The sequence below is a fragment of the Myotis lucifugus genome, unplaced genomic scaffold (assembly GCF_000147115.1).
Source record: "Myotis lucifugus unplaced genomic scaffold, Myoluc2.0 scaffold_10, whole genome shotgun sequence".
Lineage (NCBI taxonomy): Eukaryota > Metazoa > Chordata > Mammalia > Chiroptera > Vespertilionidae > Myotis > Myotis lucifugus.
In genome coordinates this window covers 3,935,307-3,952,982 of record NW_005871058.1, presented here as the reverse complement: position 1 = coordinate 3,952,982, position 17,676 = coordinate 3,935,307, and the positions used below count along the sequence as shown (strand labels likewise).

At 45.6% G+C, this 17,676-nt stretch overlaps 1 protein-coding gene across 23 annotated transcripts in view; it reads right to left on the bottom strand.

Moving 5' to 3' along the window:
• ANKS1B (ankyrin repeat and sterile alpha motif domain containing 1B) overlaps positions 1-17,676 on the bottom strand; it is a 787,939-nt gene that overhangs the window by 14,302 nt on the left and 755,961 nt on the right. For all 23 annotated transcript variants that reach the window (XM_014451548.2, XM_006084103.3, XM_023749887.1 and 20 more), the window contains 3 exons: positions 12,493-12,504; positions 11,492-11,578; positions 4,491-4,628 (listed from right to left, as the gene is read on the bottom strand). In XM_014451548.2, coding sequence (XP_014307034.1) covers positions 4,491-4,628; positions 11,492-11,578; positions 12,493-12,504 — 237 coding nt within the window. The remainder of the gene's footprint in view (positions 1-4,490; positions 4,629-11,491; positions 11,579-12,492; positions 12,505-17,676) is intronic.

Here is a 17,676-nt window from a genome sequence, read left to right as displayed (position 1 = left end):
AGAAACATCGATGAGAGAGAAACATCGATCAGCCGCCTCCTGAACACCCCCTACTGGGGATGTGCACGCAATCAAGGTACATGCCCTTGACAGGAATCGAACCTGGGACCCTTGAGTCCGCAGGCCGACGCTCTATCCACTGAGCCAAACCGGTCAGGGCAACAATCACGGCTTTAATGCTGGCTATGAACAAAGTTTAAAAAACAACCTTGCCTGTTTTAAAACTATTGAATGAGGTCCTTCCCAGTTTTTAAAAATAGACCCACGACTCCCACAGAGAATGCATCAAAGTCTCTCTGATCTACCTACCTCGATTCTATGACTTAGAAATTGGACTAACCAAGTGATATATATATATATATATACATATCCCTTACCTATTGTGGCCTTCGAAGGATGATCACTGCAGCCTTGGGATCTGGTGGCCACTGAAATCCTCAGCCCCCCAACCCCCGGAATCCTAGCAGCAGGGAACACCCCTTCACTAGTTTGAGATGAGAGGGGCAGAGAGCATTGCTGAATCCATGTTTTGAACCCCACACATCTAGTCTCATAACACCCCCTTTGTTTCTACCCAATCCTACTGCTCCCTCTTCCCCTAAGTTTCCCCTGCCAGGAAGGTGGAGTCTGGGAAGCCTTTTGTTCTATGAGGTCTGCTCCGGGCCCAGCAGGTTAGACATGTGAATGGAAATCAGCTGCCACAAGACTGTGATTCTAGAAGGCAAAGCAGGCCTGGTGCTTGCCTGTGGGGAGGTGCTGGCTTTCTGTCTTGGGAACCCCCATTCCATCTTTGCTCTAGTCTTTTCATCCACCTGTCACCTAAAACTGCAAATACCACAAGCGGAATGGAGCGCAGAGTCTAAGAAATGGGAACAGGCTTTGAGATCAGTAGGTATAACACTTCCCGAGGTGTGTTCTGCAGGACACCACCCCTGCAGGTGCTCTCCCCAAAAGGCTGCCTAACGAAAGCACTTGGGAAGCGGCACACTGCACCCCTCCCGGAGTCTGAGCATATGACGCTCGGCCATGCCCCAGAGTGAGTGAAGTATGTTCAGCTCACATGCTAGCTTTGGTAGGGGGCTTGGGCCTCCCTTCCCAGGTCACAGGATCTCTGTGGGAAAATGCTCTGCATTTCAAATCTAACTCTCCATGAACTGGAAGCATCCTAGGGGCCACTACATTTTCTTGACGGTAGCAGACACTCAAAAACATCGTGTGACCCATAAAACGTCTATAAGGTCAAAGTGGCAATAACTTTGCAATAAAAAATGTATATGTATTCATACATGTCAGCTAAAAGATTAAATGTATGCTCAAGGTATTTTCTTTCCTCTCTTGCTTCCCTCTCTCTCCATCCCTGCCTCTTTTCTTTTCTTTTTTTTCTTTCTTTCTTTCTTTCCTTCTTTCTCCTCCTCCCCTCTTTCTTTCTCTATCTCTCTTTCCTCCCTCCTTCCGTTCTTCCCTCCCTTCTTTGCCATTTGGGCAGCCCAGAGGACTGACTCGTATCAAAAGAATTTTAAGGCTTCAAGACTGGACTGAATATGGAGCTGCCCTACATAAAGATACAAAATCCATGCTCAAAGAGGCTTATTTTAGCTCCAGTAAAGCTTGTTGCATCTCAGAATTGCTCAAAGGCCCAGGTCAAGGCTGGTGGCCTTTGTTACTATTTTTGAAGTCAGACAAACTGTTCAGAGGACTGAAACGGTGGCTTTGTGGTGGGAGATGAAAATCATTTGGAGCTGGTACTGGAATCCTAAGCTAGTGAATATCTACATGAAGTCAAACATCTGGACAAAGACATAGAAGACGAAGCCATTCTCCACGCGATTTCCAAATGGATCAGGGATATCACGTTGATCTTAAAACGAAACACTCAACTACTTTCCCCCCATGTTTCATCCCAGTGTTCTCGTGTCGCGTACACATATAGTTAAAAACCTCAAGGGGGCAGATGGTCCATGGGTATCATTTTTAGTTCAAATGTAGAATAACGTTTGGATACTCTTATGAAGGCAAATTAAATATTTTTAATTTAGAAAAAAATGCTACACTACTCAAGGAAAGGCTGGACTTCACCCTAAGAAGTACCGGAATATTAATGCTGACATTCAGTGAAAACAAAGGGAGGCGATACGCCAATATGAGGCCTGCAGCGTCCATGTTTTCTATGAGTCCTGTTTTATTTATGTATTGCTTCCTATTCTTTCATTTCTTTTACAAGGGCAATGGGAAAACTTTGGACCATAAATACACTTCCGGCAACTCTATCTTATGTCTCTTAGCAGAAAAAGGGGCCAGGCTGTCTGTCAATGGTAATGCCGGCAGGCGAGGAGAGCGGACAGGTGGAAATGGAGCTCACGTCCAACACCTGTTATTTATGAGGCCCTCTACAAGGTTCCTTCATTTCTATCCCCATGGAAACCTATGAGGTGTAAATCCTTGGACCCGTTTTATACACCAAGGATATCAACTCAGGAAAGTCCTACAGCTTGTCTAAGACCAGGGAACGGGGAGCTGTATGGGGTGAGACAGCAGTCCGACTGCCACAGGGAAAGGGGTTTCCTGCAAACCAAAATATAGGTGGATAGGATGGAATTTTGCTGCTTAAAAAGACAACTGCATTTCACAAGAATAGGCTTACGTCACCAGAAACCTACTCCTGAAATGACTTTAATCATCATGGTTGATTCCATGCAAAGAAACACATCCAGAGATATTAGGAGCTGCCTTTGAGGGCTTTGCTTTGCAGCCCTTACTGTTACCACATGTAACTTTTATACTAGTCTCCCCAGGCCTCCTAAAATAGAGGGAATTGTTTGAAGGCACATGAACATTCAAGCCTCAAAAACTGAAAGGAATGAGCCACATGCAGTGTGATCCATGCTCTGGATCATACCTTAGAATGATCTTCCTTAGAGTCTGACATACCTTAGAATGGTGTAAATTTTGCATTGTGGTGGTCTGTGGTCCATGCATGGTTGGCAGAACTCAAACAGACTGTTTCAAGAAGTCTTATCCCTGACACCGAACTCCCAAGAATATATTACACTGCAGTATCGATGTACAGTGGGGCCTTGACTTACGAGTTAATTCATTCCGAGACTGAGCTCGTTAAGGAGCTCGTTAACTCAAATTACTCTATCAACTCAATGCAAAAATTCGGCCGAGAGACAGCTGGTATCTCAAAAAACTCGTTAGTCGGGACACTCGTAAGTCAAGGCCCCACTGTAATTTCTTTTTTGGGGGTAAGAAACCATTTAAAAATATATTTTTATTGATTTCAGAGAGAAAGGGAGAGGGAGAGAGAGAGATAGAAACATCAATGATGAGAGAGAATCATTGATCGGCTGCCTCCTGCACGTCCCCTACTGAGGATTAAGCCCGCAACCCGGGCACATGCCCTTGACCGGAATCTCACCCAGGAACCTTCATTCTGCAGGCTGACGCTCTATCCACTGAGCCAAATGGGCTAGGGTTGATACAATTCTTTATGTATATTTCAAACACACTGAACAGAGAAGAACTGTCAAATTAAAGTAACATTTTAGAATTCTCCTGATTCCGAAGTATTTCTGGTTACAGCCATATCTGTTCTATCTGCTTCAAATGCAGAATGCCATTCAATTTGTACCATCTTGAAGATGTGTGTGTATTACGGGAACACTTGTTGTTTTCTAGAATTGCTTTCATTTTCCAAGTTTTTAATATATGGGCTAGTTTTTAGACCTAATAACAAATAGGACTCTAAGAGGTACAACACCATGAGGACATCATTATAAGACTAACTTCTGACTAAGCCAGCGGTTCTCAACCTGTGGGTCGTGACCCCTTTGATGGTCGAACGACCCTTTCACAGGGGTCGCCTAAGACCATCCTGCATATCAGATATTTACATTACGATTCATAACAGTAGCAACATTACAGTTATGAAGTAGCAACGAAAATAATTTTATGGTTGGGTCACAACATGAGGAACTGTATTTAAAGGGCCAGAAGGTTGAGAACCACTGGACTAAGCCAATGGGCCAAATGTTGGTATTCCTAATTATTTTTGTGGGTGTCTAATTTGACTGCTATTCAAAATAGAAAGCCACAGATATTGTATGAGGCACTGACATTTATTTTTCGTCCAAACAAACCCAGACTATTATGTCCTACTATTTAGAAACAGCAACCAGAGAAACGGACAGGCACAGTGAAGGAACAGGAGGCTGGAAGACATTTCCTATATTTTGATACCAGAGAAAGAAAGGGATTCGTCAAATCTGAAAAGTGAAGTTAGTAGTTGAGCAACGACATTTTCGATACCAGGTAGAAGTGGAGTGATACAGAAAAAACTCAGGAAAACTGAGTCCTCACAATACCTTATACTAGGTATACCTTAATTTTGGGTAAACACGCCAAGTAGCTTAATGGCAAGTTGGGCTTTCAAGACATTCCAGGTACATTTGGGAAAAGATTTAAACTGTCCGTAGAGGGCAGCTACTCACCACATCGAAGGCGGTAAACACGTGACAGTAGTGGTGATTGGACTTCAAATCTTTTGTGATGTAAGCAAACGTGGAGAGGTCTTCCGGGTCCTGGGCGGCACAGGAGATGTTACGAATTTCATGCTCGGCAATTATGTTCTGGAAGAAATGACACGAATGACCATTGCTTTCCTTTGCAAACCAGCATATTTTATTGTATTATTATTTTTTTTAAAAATCCTCACTCGAGGATATTTTTCCCACTGAATTTTAGAGAGAGTGGAAAGGAGAGCGAGAGACAGAGAGAAACACCGATGTGAGAGAGACACATCGATTGGTTGTTTCCCACATGCCCCCGACCAGGGCTGGGAGCCTGCAACTAAGGAAGGTGCCCTTGGTCGGAATCGAACTCGGGACCCTTCAGTCCACAGGCTGATGCTCTATCCACTGAGCCAAACCAGCCAGGGCACAAACCAGCATATTTTAGAACCAAGGCAAATGACCAGAGAAGCAGCCGCTTTCTCCCTTCCTAGAATGTTCTAGACCAGAAACATTCAAAGCGATCCAACACACTCTCCACGGGTAAGTGTATGCCAGGTCTGGAAGGCATGTGTTCGTTTAATTAAAAACAACCTAAAATAGTCACATCCTGGAGCAGCGGTGCTCACCAGGTGCTGCGCACAGAAGCAGTTGGGGTGGCAGCCACTTCTTTATAAAGAGTAATTGCTAATCACTTTCCTGTCTCCATTCCCCACGGGCACCTGTGGATTGGCAGGGCGGCCTCCTCCTGCCCCGGTCTGCACGCTGGGAGGAACTCTGCCCCAAGGAGGCTGATCCGCACCATCGTCCCACCCCTGTCTGCTCCCTGCCCCTCCTGCCCCAGGGCCAAGGTCGGTGCAGAAGAAGGCAGCAGGCAGGCAGAAGCATCAAGGGGCTCTCTCTCTCTCTCTTTTTTAAAAAAATATATTTTTATTGATTTCAGAGAGGAAAGGAAAGGGAGAGAGAGATAGAAACATCAATGATGAGAATTGTTGATTGGCTGCCTCCTGCATGCTCCCCACTGGGGATGGAGCCCGAAACCCGGGCATGTGCCCTTGACTGGAATTGAACCTGGGACCCTTTAGTCCACAGGTTGACGCTCTATCCACTGAGCCAAACCAGCTAGGGCAAGGTGCTGCCTCTTGACTCTGTGCAGACTAAGGTGTAGGGGTGGGATGAAGGAAAGACCACACTGCACTATTTGGGCCTTGGATGCCTTGTTTGAGGTGAGGTTTTGGGGGTGACACTGTGTACATGCTCCCCAGGATCAAGCCTGCAACCTGGGCATGTGTCCTGATTGGGAATTGAACTGTGACCTCCTGGTTCATAGGTCAGCACTCAACCACTGAGCCACGCTGGCCGGGCTCTTTCAAATAATTTTGATGCCCCTCATCCCTACCCAGCTCTCACTGGTTTAACATAATTTCATTTTTCTCTCTGTAGCATTTCTTTATGCTATCTCTCTGCCAGCACCCTCATCCCAATCTGCCTCTGAGGATCACTGGTGGGAGGTGAGTGAGGAAAGGTGTAAGTACCATTATCCTGAAGCACAAGATGACTAAGGAGCATCCTTGGCTGCAGACCCCTGCTAGAAACTTCTTTTGATACACAGATGTATTTAAAAAGCAAAAAATTTTTCACATAATCATGCAATCATTTTTTATCTTATAATATCCCATTTATGTTTTCTGCAGTTGTCATAGATCTAAAATCCTCAATACTTTAGTTAGCCTAATTGGGTTTTAATTGCACAGTCTTAAATAACCTGTCGGCAATATAATGTTCCATGTATACCCATCAATGTCTACAAAGACGTACAAAATGTTCTTCCCTGCCAGCAGCCCCAGCGAGGACTTCATGTCTCTCACTCTCCTGAGCTGTGTGGCTGGGAAGCAATTACAGAATTAACACATAAAAGAAAATTAAATTAAGACATCCTTCACCGGGGCCATGTCTGTTGACATTACATGCAGCACTCTGTCAACTATAACTCAAATTGAAATTGGAATCCCGTAAACAAGTACCATTCTATTGCAAGATATACGGTTTCGAAACAGGAGGTCATGAGCCTCTTCTGGCATTCAGATAGCATTTCTTCGAGTAGAAATGTGAATTAGGTTTGAGTGAGTCTTAAAATGAATTTAAAAATAATAAGAACTACAAAGCCTTTGCTGAGAGCCTCTACCATCATTTTAATTGGGGGCTGTCAGTACCTCGGGAAGTCTGGGTGGATCTGGTCTCACCTGTCCAGGATTCACTATTACCGGAAACAGAACTTTGGCTCCAACTGTTAACTAAATTGGCATTTTGGGCATTTTGTGTTCTGTTTTTTTTTGGTTAATCCTCACCCAAGGACATTTTTCCCACTGATTTTTAGAGTGGAAGGGAGGGGGAGAGACACAGAAAGAGAAACATTGATGTGAGAGACACATTGATTGGTTGCCTCCCCCTTGCACCCCAACCCAGCCAGTGATTGGGCCGAGGACTGAGCCTGCAACTGAGGTACATGCCCTTGACAGGAATCGAACCTGCAACCCTTCAGTCTGAGCCAAACCGGTTAGGGCCATTTCGTGTTCTTGAGATCATTTAGCAGCATAAAGTGGATCAACTTCTTGGAAAAGCATTACAGTGAAAAGTGCCCGATGGTTTTTATTGCACTAAATTTCCTGAATCTTGCCAAATGATAAGGTGTCATGCTTGACTATTTTCAATGGTGTATGACAGCATTGTGGCCCTGGGCCTGTGTAGGGAGGTATCTTTTTTTTTTAATTTTAAAATTGATTTCAGAGAGGGAGGGAGAGGGAGAGAGAGATAGAAACATCAATGATGATAGGGAATCATTGATTGGCTGCCTCCTGCACTCCCCTTACTGGGGATTGAGCCACAACCTGGGCATGTGCCCTTGACCGGAATGGAACCCTGACCTCCTGGTTCATAGGTTGACGCTCAACCACTGAGCCACGCCAGCTGGGCTAGGGAGGTATTTTTTAGCAGAACTTGATATATCCACAGTGCCAAAATGTGGCGAGGACCTGGGATCTCACTACTGAAAAACTGACATCATCATGAGGGACAGGTGACACACCTCAGTTTAAAATGAACTCCTACATTGCTCAGCCCCCACACTTACGCATGTTCTAAGGAGCCTAGAAGCAGTGGTTCTCAACCTTGGCTGCACATTAGAATCACCTGGGAATCTTTTTAAAATCCTGATTTCTGGGCCTCATCCTCCGGAAATTCCGTTTCTTTGTTACTAATGTTGTGGCCCCACCGCATAACAAAGAAACAGAATTTCCAGAGGATGAGGCCCAGAAGTCAGGATTTTAAAAAGATTCCCAGGTGATTCTAATGTGCAGTCAAGGTTGAGAACCACTGGGCTAGGGGGTGGGAAAGTCAAGTTTTAGTCCTTCTCCAAGATCAATTGGCTGTGTGACTGCAGGACAGTCCCTTAACCACTCTACTAGTCCAGGTCAGGTTGAACCAACCCCTTGATTGTACCAGGGCAGGGTTAAAGAGATGCAGTGGTTACGAGAGGGCTGTTTATGAAGAAAGGGCAATGAAAACATCAAATATAAATGTTAAGGTGTGACTGGGTTGAGCCTAATTACAGGCCTAGTGGTCACTAGTAACTAAAGATGCCAAGTCTTCCAATATGTCTACATGTCCACGTCCTTCTCTTCAAATCAAAGTGCTCACCAAGATAACACCTCCCAGGGGAGAAATCTCTGGTACAGACCAACAGCAGGACTCTGGAGTTTATGTACCTGCCCCTTCCCGGCTGTGGGCATTAGAGGTCTTTGCTACGGAACAGAGTGTTGTACAAAGATGCCAGCGCAAACACTGCTAGCCTCTAGGTGTCCGAGCACAGTTCCTTCCACGCCACGACCTGAGGGGTCAAGGTCCTTCAATTGTGGGTCCTCCATGACTTCTGAAACCAGCCCTGCAGCCCTGGTTGCTGGTAGTGTTGCTCGGCCTTCTACAGTCAAACCCCACCAGTGTGGCGTTGCACCATTGCTTTTTTCTACTCTTCCAAATACTGCCTGTCTACTTTAGTCCTCACACAGCAACTCCTAGACCAGTGGTCGGCAAATTCATTAGTCAACAGAGCCAAATATCAACAGTACAACGATTGAAATTTCTTTTGAGAGCAAAATTTTTTAAACTTATAAACTATATATGTAGGTACATTGTTATTAACTTAATTAGAGTACTCCTAAGGCTTAGGAAGAGCCACACTCAAGGGGCCAAAGAGCCGCATGTGGCTCGCGAGCTGCAGTTTGCTGACCACGGTCCTAGACTATTGTCCTGAGTCCCCTGCTCTCTCCCAATCCGCTGTCAGGTTGGGGCAGATCAGCTACATTGCTGGACACTGGGATGGGCTCCCTGGATAGCCAGTTGAGGTCAATGTCCCCACATTACCGTAGAACCCAGGCACAGCCCTGGCCTGTGTAGCTCAGTTGGTTGGGTGTCAGTCCCATGCACCAAAAGGTTCGATTCCTGGTCAGGGCATATGCCTGGGTTATGGGCTTGATCCCCGGGGGGGGGTGTGGGGGGTGTGCATGTAGGAGGCAGCCTATCAATATTCTGCTATCACATTGATGTTTCTTTTTCTCTCTCCCTCTCCCTTCCTCTCTTTCTCTAAAAATCAATAAAGAAAATATTAAAAAAAGAGAAAAATCTAGGCACATAGTCATATAAAGAGGTCGGCTCCACCTATCACCAGCATATACACTTTGCCTTTGATCTAGATTTGAAAATATGCAGAGGACCACCCTGAGGACTTATTTATTTAGTGTCTTCTTTACTTAGTGTCTTTATTCACCCAAAATTACCTTTTGTATGTCTTTTGGTGCTTATACCTTTTTTCAACAGTAGTATATATTACTTTCTTTTTTTGGTGCATATACTTCCGAAGACTAGTCATCTGTGAGGAGAGATCTATCTAATTATTGGCGGTTGAAGCTTGCTAAGGTTGTTCATTGAAGCAAGTGTCAAACTCACACACTGAAATTATATTGCTATTCATGGTTTTCAAATGCAAATGGGGTGGAGAGTTGCTCCAGGTTAGAAAAAACTCCAAATGCCAAAGCTGTTCTTGAAATTTAGATATAGCGGTAGCAATGATATCTTCAGTGAGTTTGGGAACTTTTAAAATCAACTGACTATCATTTAAGGGATAACGCAAGTTTATGCTCCAGTAAAAATGTTTCCCAGAAATAAAAAAGCAAATCAATTGGGATTTTTCTGATTAAGTCTCCACAATTGTCATCTGACCAACAGTGACTGTCACCAACACATTGCAGAGTTGAAACTAACATTCCACGTATTGACTTGGAGATTGTCAGCCAGCATGATCATGCCGGGTTATAAGCTTTCTGCTTGGTTTTCAGAACTGTTTCTAAACCTGGGAGGTTGTTTCCTTAAGTAGATTTGGGGGGCTTGGGCATATCTGACTGCTAATGTGGCATTCTCCTTCATTACAGAAAAAAATCAAGAAAACTTCGAATTGGTTGATTCAGATGCTCAAGGGTCAGACACCCAAGGGTCACTGCCCATGGGACTTCCCCTGGTATCTGAATCTGGCTGCCCTGGCCCTAAGGCAGTGATGGCGAACCTTTTGAGCTCGGTGTGTCAGCATTTTGAAAAACCCTAACTTAACTCTGGTGCTGTGTCACATATAGAAATTTTTTGATATTTGCAACCATAATAAAACAAAGATTTATATTTTTGATATTTATTTTATATATTTAAATGCCATTTAACAAAAAAAAAATCAACCAAAAAAATGAGTTCGTGTGTCACCTCTGACACGCGTGTCATAGGTTCGCCATCACTGCCCTAAGGTACCCTTATGTTCACCTGTTCCATGACTTTCAGCTCCCAGGGGGGAGGTCTGGGTGGGGAAGTCCAGAAAACAAATGGTATTCACCGGTGGTGATCACCTCATTCCCCCTCCTTCTATACTTCATCAGTTGGAAGGTGTAGAAATAAAACACATGGACGTTGGGGGTTTTGTGAGAAGGAGCCAGTCAGCTCTGCGTTTAGGGAGAATGACAGTGTTCACACCCAAGCTTCCTGGCACTGTCATCTTCGCCAAGAAAGGAACTGCAGAACACCTTTTAAGTAAAATGCAACCCAGTTGTCCACACTCAAACCTAAGGCTCCCAACTCTTCCCACTGGGAGTACAAAGTCCCAGCAGAGCCCAGCACAGTCTGGCTTTCTTTTCTGATTGTGTCTCTTAAGAAAACAACACAGCCCAGCCGGCGGGGCTCAATCGTTGAGCTTCGACCTATGAACCAGGAGGTCATGGCTCAATTCCCAGTCAGGGCACATGCCCGGGTTTCCGATTAAGTTTCCACAGTGTGGGGCCTGCAGGAGGCAGCCGATCAATGATTCTCTCTCATCATTGATGTTTCTCTCCCTCTCCCTTCCTCTCTGAAATAAAAAATAATAATATTAAATAAAGAAAACAATACAGCTGAAATTCTCTTTTCCATCTCAGTAGCTGAGAATTAAATGCACTTATAAAATATCAAAGTCAGAAAATGTGTTCCTTGGTGAGGTATTCATTACATGTATCAAATGAGAGGACATATGTCTCTAGAGAAATGGAAAGACATATGTCTAAGAGGATGACATTGCTTCATTTTCATTCTATACATCATTTTTTTTCCTGTTCTAATGTTCTCTAGATCCAAAGGGACAAGCCAGATAGTAAGTGGCCACAATCTATTAGAGAAGGCTCCATAGACACGTGAAAGCAGAGTATGTATAGGAATCCTAGGGCAAGTCCGCAAAATGAAATGTGCCCTTCTGTATACACGTGAGAGTGTGTATGCAGTTGTGTTTAGGGAGCATGAAGTTCGGGGAGTGGGGAGTGATTAACATGGGGCATGTTGGTCATGATGGGAAGCGAAGGATGTTAGATCACATACTCAGGACTGTGTCTGATATCTAAGCCACAGAGAAGTGCAGTACCCACCTTATTTGTTGCATCAATAAATTTGACTCCTTTATATGAGACTGAAAGAATAATAGTAGGGACCTTCTTCATTTGCTCGGTGGACTTCTGAAATTAAAATTAGAGAGCTGTTAGAGCAGTTTGTGTTGCATGGCAACTGCAGCACATAATTTTTTTCTCTTGAAAGATAAAAATGAGCTCTATACACACACACACACACACACACACACACACACGCATGCACCAAACACACTCTCATGTAAATGTTATGTCTCCCTTCTCCTGGGCTTAGCTATGGTTTGGGCTTATACAGAGTCTGTCTTGCACTTGAGGCTCTGGAAGGAGCTTGCTCTGCTGCGTCATGTGGATGAAGGGACACTCACTCCCCCCCACCCCCCATCAAAAGGAGAAACGCATGACACTGCCTCCCACGGTGATTGCAAGCAACGATTCTTCTGACTTGAATTAGACCATGTCAGGTTTAACTCCAAGGGTGAGGTTAGCATTAATAAAATATATACCACCTCTCCTTTTTTCCTAGTCACTCTTTTTCTTCAGGGCGCAAGGTCTGTCTAAATACGCTCTTTAAAAAGAGATGTAAAATACATCGCTATGCATTTTTCTTGACCCTGGCCAAATCCGTGACAGCTGATAGTGTATTGATAGCGGAATCACCGTGGCCACACAGGACGTAATGCCGCCTGTGACAACTAAGCCGTCTGGGTGCAACCTGTGCTCGGAGCCACCGACCGTTACTCGGCCGGTCCAGGTAACCTGCTTTGTCATTCAGCGCTGCTCCGTTCTCTTAGGCCAAGTTCATATGGTAGATGCTCACACTGGCTAAACACTCTTAGAGCGTGCAGCTTGCAGCTTCCTGCATCTGCAAGAGGTTTCTGCGTAATTTAGTATGTGCCTCTTCCGTTTAGTTGTACCACTCATCACAGGTCACTGACAGTCTGTTTACTTCTTCCCTGCTATGGATACTCCCCTAACAATCACATCCCACAGCCGGAGGGACCTACCTGACAGTTGGCCTGATGCGTTTCCCAGACAAGACAGGTGGGAACATAACAGGAAAGAAAACACATAAAAAGGTGAGTGGAAACCATCTCAGTAATCCGCCAACCGCATACATTCATTAAAAAGTAAACAGAAGAGGCTTGATGGCTCTATGTGGACGCAGCGAAACCGTTATTTTAGGAACGCTGCAGGCTTTACAGACCCATCTCTCCGTGTCTTCTGTTTTCTCATCGTTCTGTTTACTGCATTGCACAGTCTTTTTTTTTTTTTTAAATTTTTTTTTTTATTGATTTTTTACAGAGAGGAAGGGAGAGAGATAGAGAGCTAGAAACATCGATGAGAGAGAAACATCGATCAGCTGCCTCCTGCACACCCCCCACTGGGGATGTGCCCGCAACCCAGGTACATGCCCTTGACCGGAATCGAACCTGGGACCTTTCAGTCCGCAGGCCGACGCTCTATCCACTGAGCCAAACCGGTCCCGGCACATTGCACAGTCTTAGGACTGACATGCAGGAACCTTCCGCTGTGAGCGGTCCACTACCAGCCGTCTTGTGTATATTAAGGGAGTTGGGAGACAATATGAACTTGTTTGATTTATTCGTTTACATGTACTTTCCAATTTTCTGTTTGTGAATTCTGACAATGGACCAGAATGAAAGGAAGCTTTTAGTTGGGTAGTGTGAATGATGGCCATTGAACTCAATATGATAATTATACTGCCTCTCTCACTTGAGCCACTCAAAAGTGATTTTGTCCTAGTAATTTTGACACATCTCTTGGATAGTTACTATACCCATTTCAAAGATAAAGATAATGGATTTCTAAGAGGATTGCTACTTAGTATTTATTAGGTGTTTCATACAGTATAGAAAAAGCAGCTCTTTGGAAGGGCTTTTTTGTTGTTGTTAATCCTAACTGAAGAAAATTTCAACTGAAGAAAATTTTTTCCCATTGATTTTTAGAGAGAGTGGAAGGGAGGGAGGGAGAAGGAAGACAAGGAGAAGGGAGAGGGAGAGAGAGGAAGAGAGAGAGAGAGAGAGAGACAGAGAGACAGAGAGACAGAGAGACAGAGAGAGAAACATCTGCGTGAGAGAGACACATGGATTGGTTGCCTCCCTCACATACCCCGACCGGGGCTGGGGATCAAACCTGCAACCCAGGTATGTGTCCCTGACCAGGAATGGAACCCGAGACCCTCCAGTGCTTTACTACTGAGCAACACAGGCCAGAGCTTGATGACCTTTTTAACTAGTTTTAAAATTACCCAGACTCACCAATTTTCTTTTGTGATTGCCAAAAAAAGACACTATGAAATTGGGATGTAAGGTTAGATATTTTTACCCTTTTAATGCTTTACCCAACCAACTCTTAAGCATGTGCAAGATAAATCAGAGGCCAGGCTAGGAGAAATGGTGTGCAGTGTGCTGGTTTTAAGGCAAAGCGGTGGACTGAACTCTGGAAAGAGAGAGGGCTGTGGCAGGCACAGGAAGGGGTTTGGTGGGCTGAATGTGCAGTTTGTGAAGAATTCTTTGCAAAGAGTAACCATGGATTGCAACGAAACACCTTGCCTATCTCCTGCCGTGAATACCAGGCGTATTCTCCTGAACAGATCTATTGGTAACATGAAACAATATTTAACTAACATAAGGTTAAAATATCAACATTTATTTAGTAATTAAGAACCCCCCTCTCAAATTAAAAATTAAAACAAGAAAAACCCATTTGTCATTCGTTTTTAGCAATTGAGTGGTTATATCAGGCAGCTCATTGGGCTCTGGAAAAACTCAGAATCTATTTCAGGGGACATGAAACAGACCTCAAATTGTGTGCTAGCTGCAGTTGGCTGAAAAGGGCTGTCTGAAGGGCTGTGTTGAGAAGGATTCTGAGCCTGTGACTGGGCTCGTGGGAAAGAGGGCTGGGGAGAGGGAGAGGAAGAGCAGCACATTCCTGGCCTGGTCTGATACAGTGAACGGCTACAATACAAGTGTCGACTAATGTGACAGAGATATGAACAAAGTGTCAACAGAGTACTGAGCAGGGAGAGCCTCAGTTTGCATGAGAGAGTGGGGCAAGACATTCATTCATCATTCATTCATTCATTCATTCATTCATTCATTCAACAAACACTAATTGCCTGCCAGCTGGTCTTAAAAGACAAATAGGAGCTGGGCTGGCGTGGCTCAGTGGTTGAGCATAAACCTATGAACCAGCAGGTCAAGGTTCAATTCTAGGTCAGGGCACATGTCTGGGGTTGTGGGTTCCATCTCCAGTAGGGGGAGTGCAGGAGGCATCCAATCAATGATCATCCCCATCATTGATGTTTCTATCTCTCTCTCCTTTTCTCTTCCTCTCTAAAATCAATTAGGAATTTCCAGGTGGCAAAAGAGGACAAAAGAGGCTGTTTTAGCAGCAGAATCAACATACACATACACATATGCCTGGAACTAAGAAAGAATGTTGTGGGTGTGGGCAGTTGGTGGGAGATGATGCTGGTGCAGTAGGTTTGGAAGATTGTGACTTGCTCTGCTAAGCTAGGATCCAGTGGCAGCTTCTAAGGAGGGAGTGAGACAGTCAAATCTGTGTCGCAGAGAGATAGCTCTGATGGCTGGATGGACAGGAACAAGGAGAGGCTGAGTGCAGGGAGGCAGGAAGCTCTGGTACAAACCCAACGAGAGAGCCTAAGCAGCTGGGATGAAGTAGAGGCGCTGGAGAATGCACCAGGGAGCCACAGTTCCAATGAGGAGGCATCAAGAGGATCTGCTAACTGATCCGCCCAGGGAGCCACAGTTCCAATGAGGAGGTATCAAGATCTGCTAACTGATCCGCCCGGAGGTGAGAGAACGAGAGGATGTCACGGGTAAAGAGGCCATTCGCTGGGATAAGGAACACTCGAGGGGAGCACGTTTTTGCACACAATCCTTTTGAATGTGCTCAGTTTGATCATTAGTAGGAAATCAGAAACCAGAATCAGATCTGGAGCCCTGGCCCATGTGGCTCAGTTGGTTGAGTGTCATCCCATGCACCGAAAGTTGCCGGTCCGATTCCCAGTCAGGGAACTTATCTTACTAAGGTTGCAGGTTTGATCCTTTGTCAGGGTGCGTGTGAAAGGCAACTGATCTCTCTCTCTCTCTCTCTCTCTCATCAATAAAAACATATATAAAAAAAGAATCACATCTGGAAATCCACCCACATAGAGGATATGGCTGAAGAAATGGTAGCAGATGGAGTGAGCAAAAGGAGGTCTAAGAACCACCCCTGAGGAAAGAGAATATTTACCCGCTGCAGCAGGAAGAAGAGTCCATGAAAGAACCTGAAACAGAGCTGGAAGCAGCCTGAGAGCGGGAAGTCGAGAAGAAGGTTCCTTCGGAGGTGGGAACAGTGCCTGATGCCCTGAGGACTGAAGAGGCCGAGAAATCTGGGCCTGGCTTAGTGGCTGGCACATGGAGGAGCGGCTACTTTAATGGGGTCTCCTGGGTGAAATCTGTGGCGTTAGCAGTTAGAAAATTTGTTGCTGAGTTTATTAAGAGCTGCTTCAGAACGGTGGCAGCAGACAAAGAACACAGCGAATGTCCGTGAAAGGGAGCGGAGAGATGGGGCAGTCAGCGGGTCAGGACACACTCTCAGGCTGAAATGAAGGCATTAGCGGGGATTTCTGTCCTGATACAAAGATTCCACCTAATCTGCTCAGCGGAGCTGAACAGAGAAGAAAAGATAAAGGAGGGCCCTTTCTTTTTCTTTCCAGGGTGCCAAGAATCCCTGTCTCCGCACTGGAGGCAGGCTGGGTGCCGATGATGCAGGCTGTGACAGGCCCGTGTGAATGGCAGACAGTGCTGGGGGTGGCCACGCATCCCCATCAGCACCTGGTCACTGCTCACGTTACAGCATGCACTGTCAGGCAACACTGGTTTCTAAGGCCTATCTATCTGCAGCTTTGCTGGGGGGTTCACACTCCCATCTGTGTATGTTAAGAATCCAAGCCTTATTTATTTGTGTGTTTTTTTTGTTATTTGTTTTTGGTTAATCCTCACCCAATGGATATTTTTCCATTGAGTTTTAGAAAGAGTAGAAGAGAGAGGGAAAGACAGAGAGAAACATTGATGTGAGAGAAACACATCGATTGATTGCCTCCTGCACGAGCCCTGACCAGGGCCCGGGCCGGGGACGAGCCTGCAACCAAGGTATGTACCCTTGACTGGAATTGAACCCAGGACCCTTTGGTCTGCAGGCCAATGCTCTATCCACTGAGCCAAACTGGCTAGGGTCAGCCTTATTTATTTGTGTAAGCTGAATTGAACCGGTGACCTCTTGGTGTATGGGATGACACTCAATCCACTGGTCCATACCGGCCAGGCAAAACTGCCATATTTAAGGGTCAAAAATGGCTAACTTGGAGCAATTTCCTAGGGTTCCATGTACCAGCTGCTGAAATCCGTGACTGTTACATGAATGAGCAAATGAGTTCATGTATGGTAATGAGCACGACGCCGACGTTACCACAATGCCAGCTCCTCCACGCACAGAGCTCAGCAAACCCTTAGAGAACCTCAGTGCCCGAGCCAGGCATGGAGGCCTTGAAGGAACTTGGAGAACCACAGATGTGATTAAAGATACCCCAGTAGATTCCTATGGGGTGGCAAACGCTCCACAGATCTGGTGATTTTCCAGCCTCCGGGATAGAAGCCTTCATTTCCTCGACAGAAATCCAGCTCCGATGGCGAGCGCTGAGATGAGGAAAGACTTCCTGGGAGGGCAGCTGGGAAGCTTCTCCCTCGGGAGGTCTTAGAGCAGCGGTCGCCAACCTTTCAGACCTCACGGACCACCAGTGGTCCACTGGTTGGCGACCGCTATCTTAGAGGTAGTTTGGACATTTACCTGTCACTCATGACTCAGGGATAAGTCTCCTTTGGCTGGGAAACCAGCTAAATGACCTCTCAAGGGCTTTTCTGGCCATAGGAACTCTGATACAGGGGCTGGGCAAACGCAGAGCCTGTGGGAGACCATGTGACATGAACAGACTGTGGGCAAGCAGCCATGCGAACTGCTCCTCCGGCCTTAGACACGGCTGCTGTCCCCCAGAGGAACTCACATCCGGGCCAAATCTGGCACAGCGCAGAGCCATGCCCCGTCTCCTTTCCTGCAGCTGGTTTGCTGGCACCGTGGCAGAGGGATCCTCCCAGGGCAGC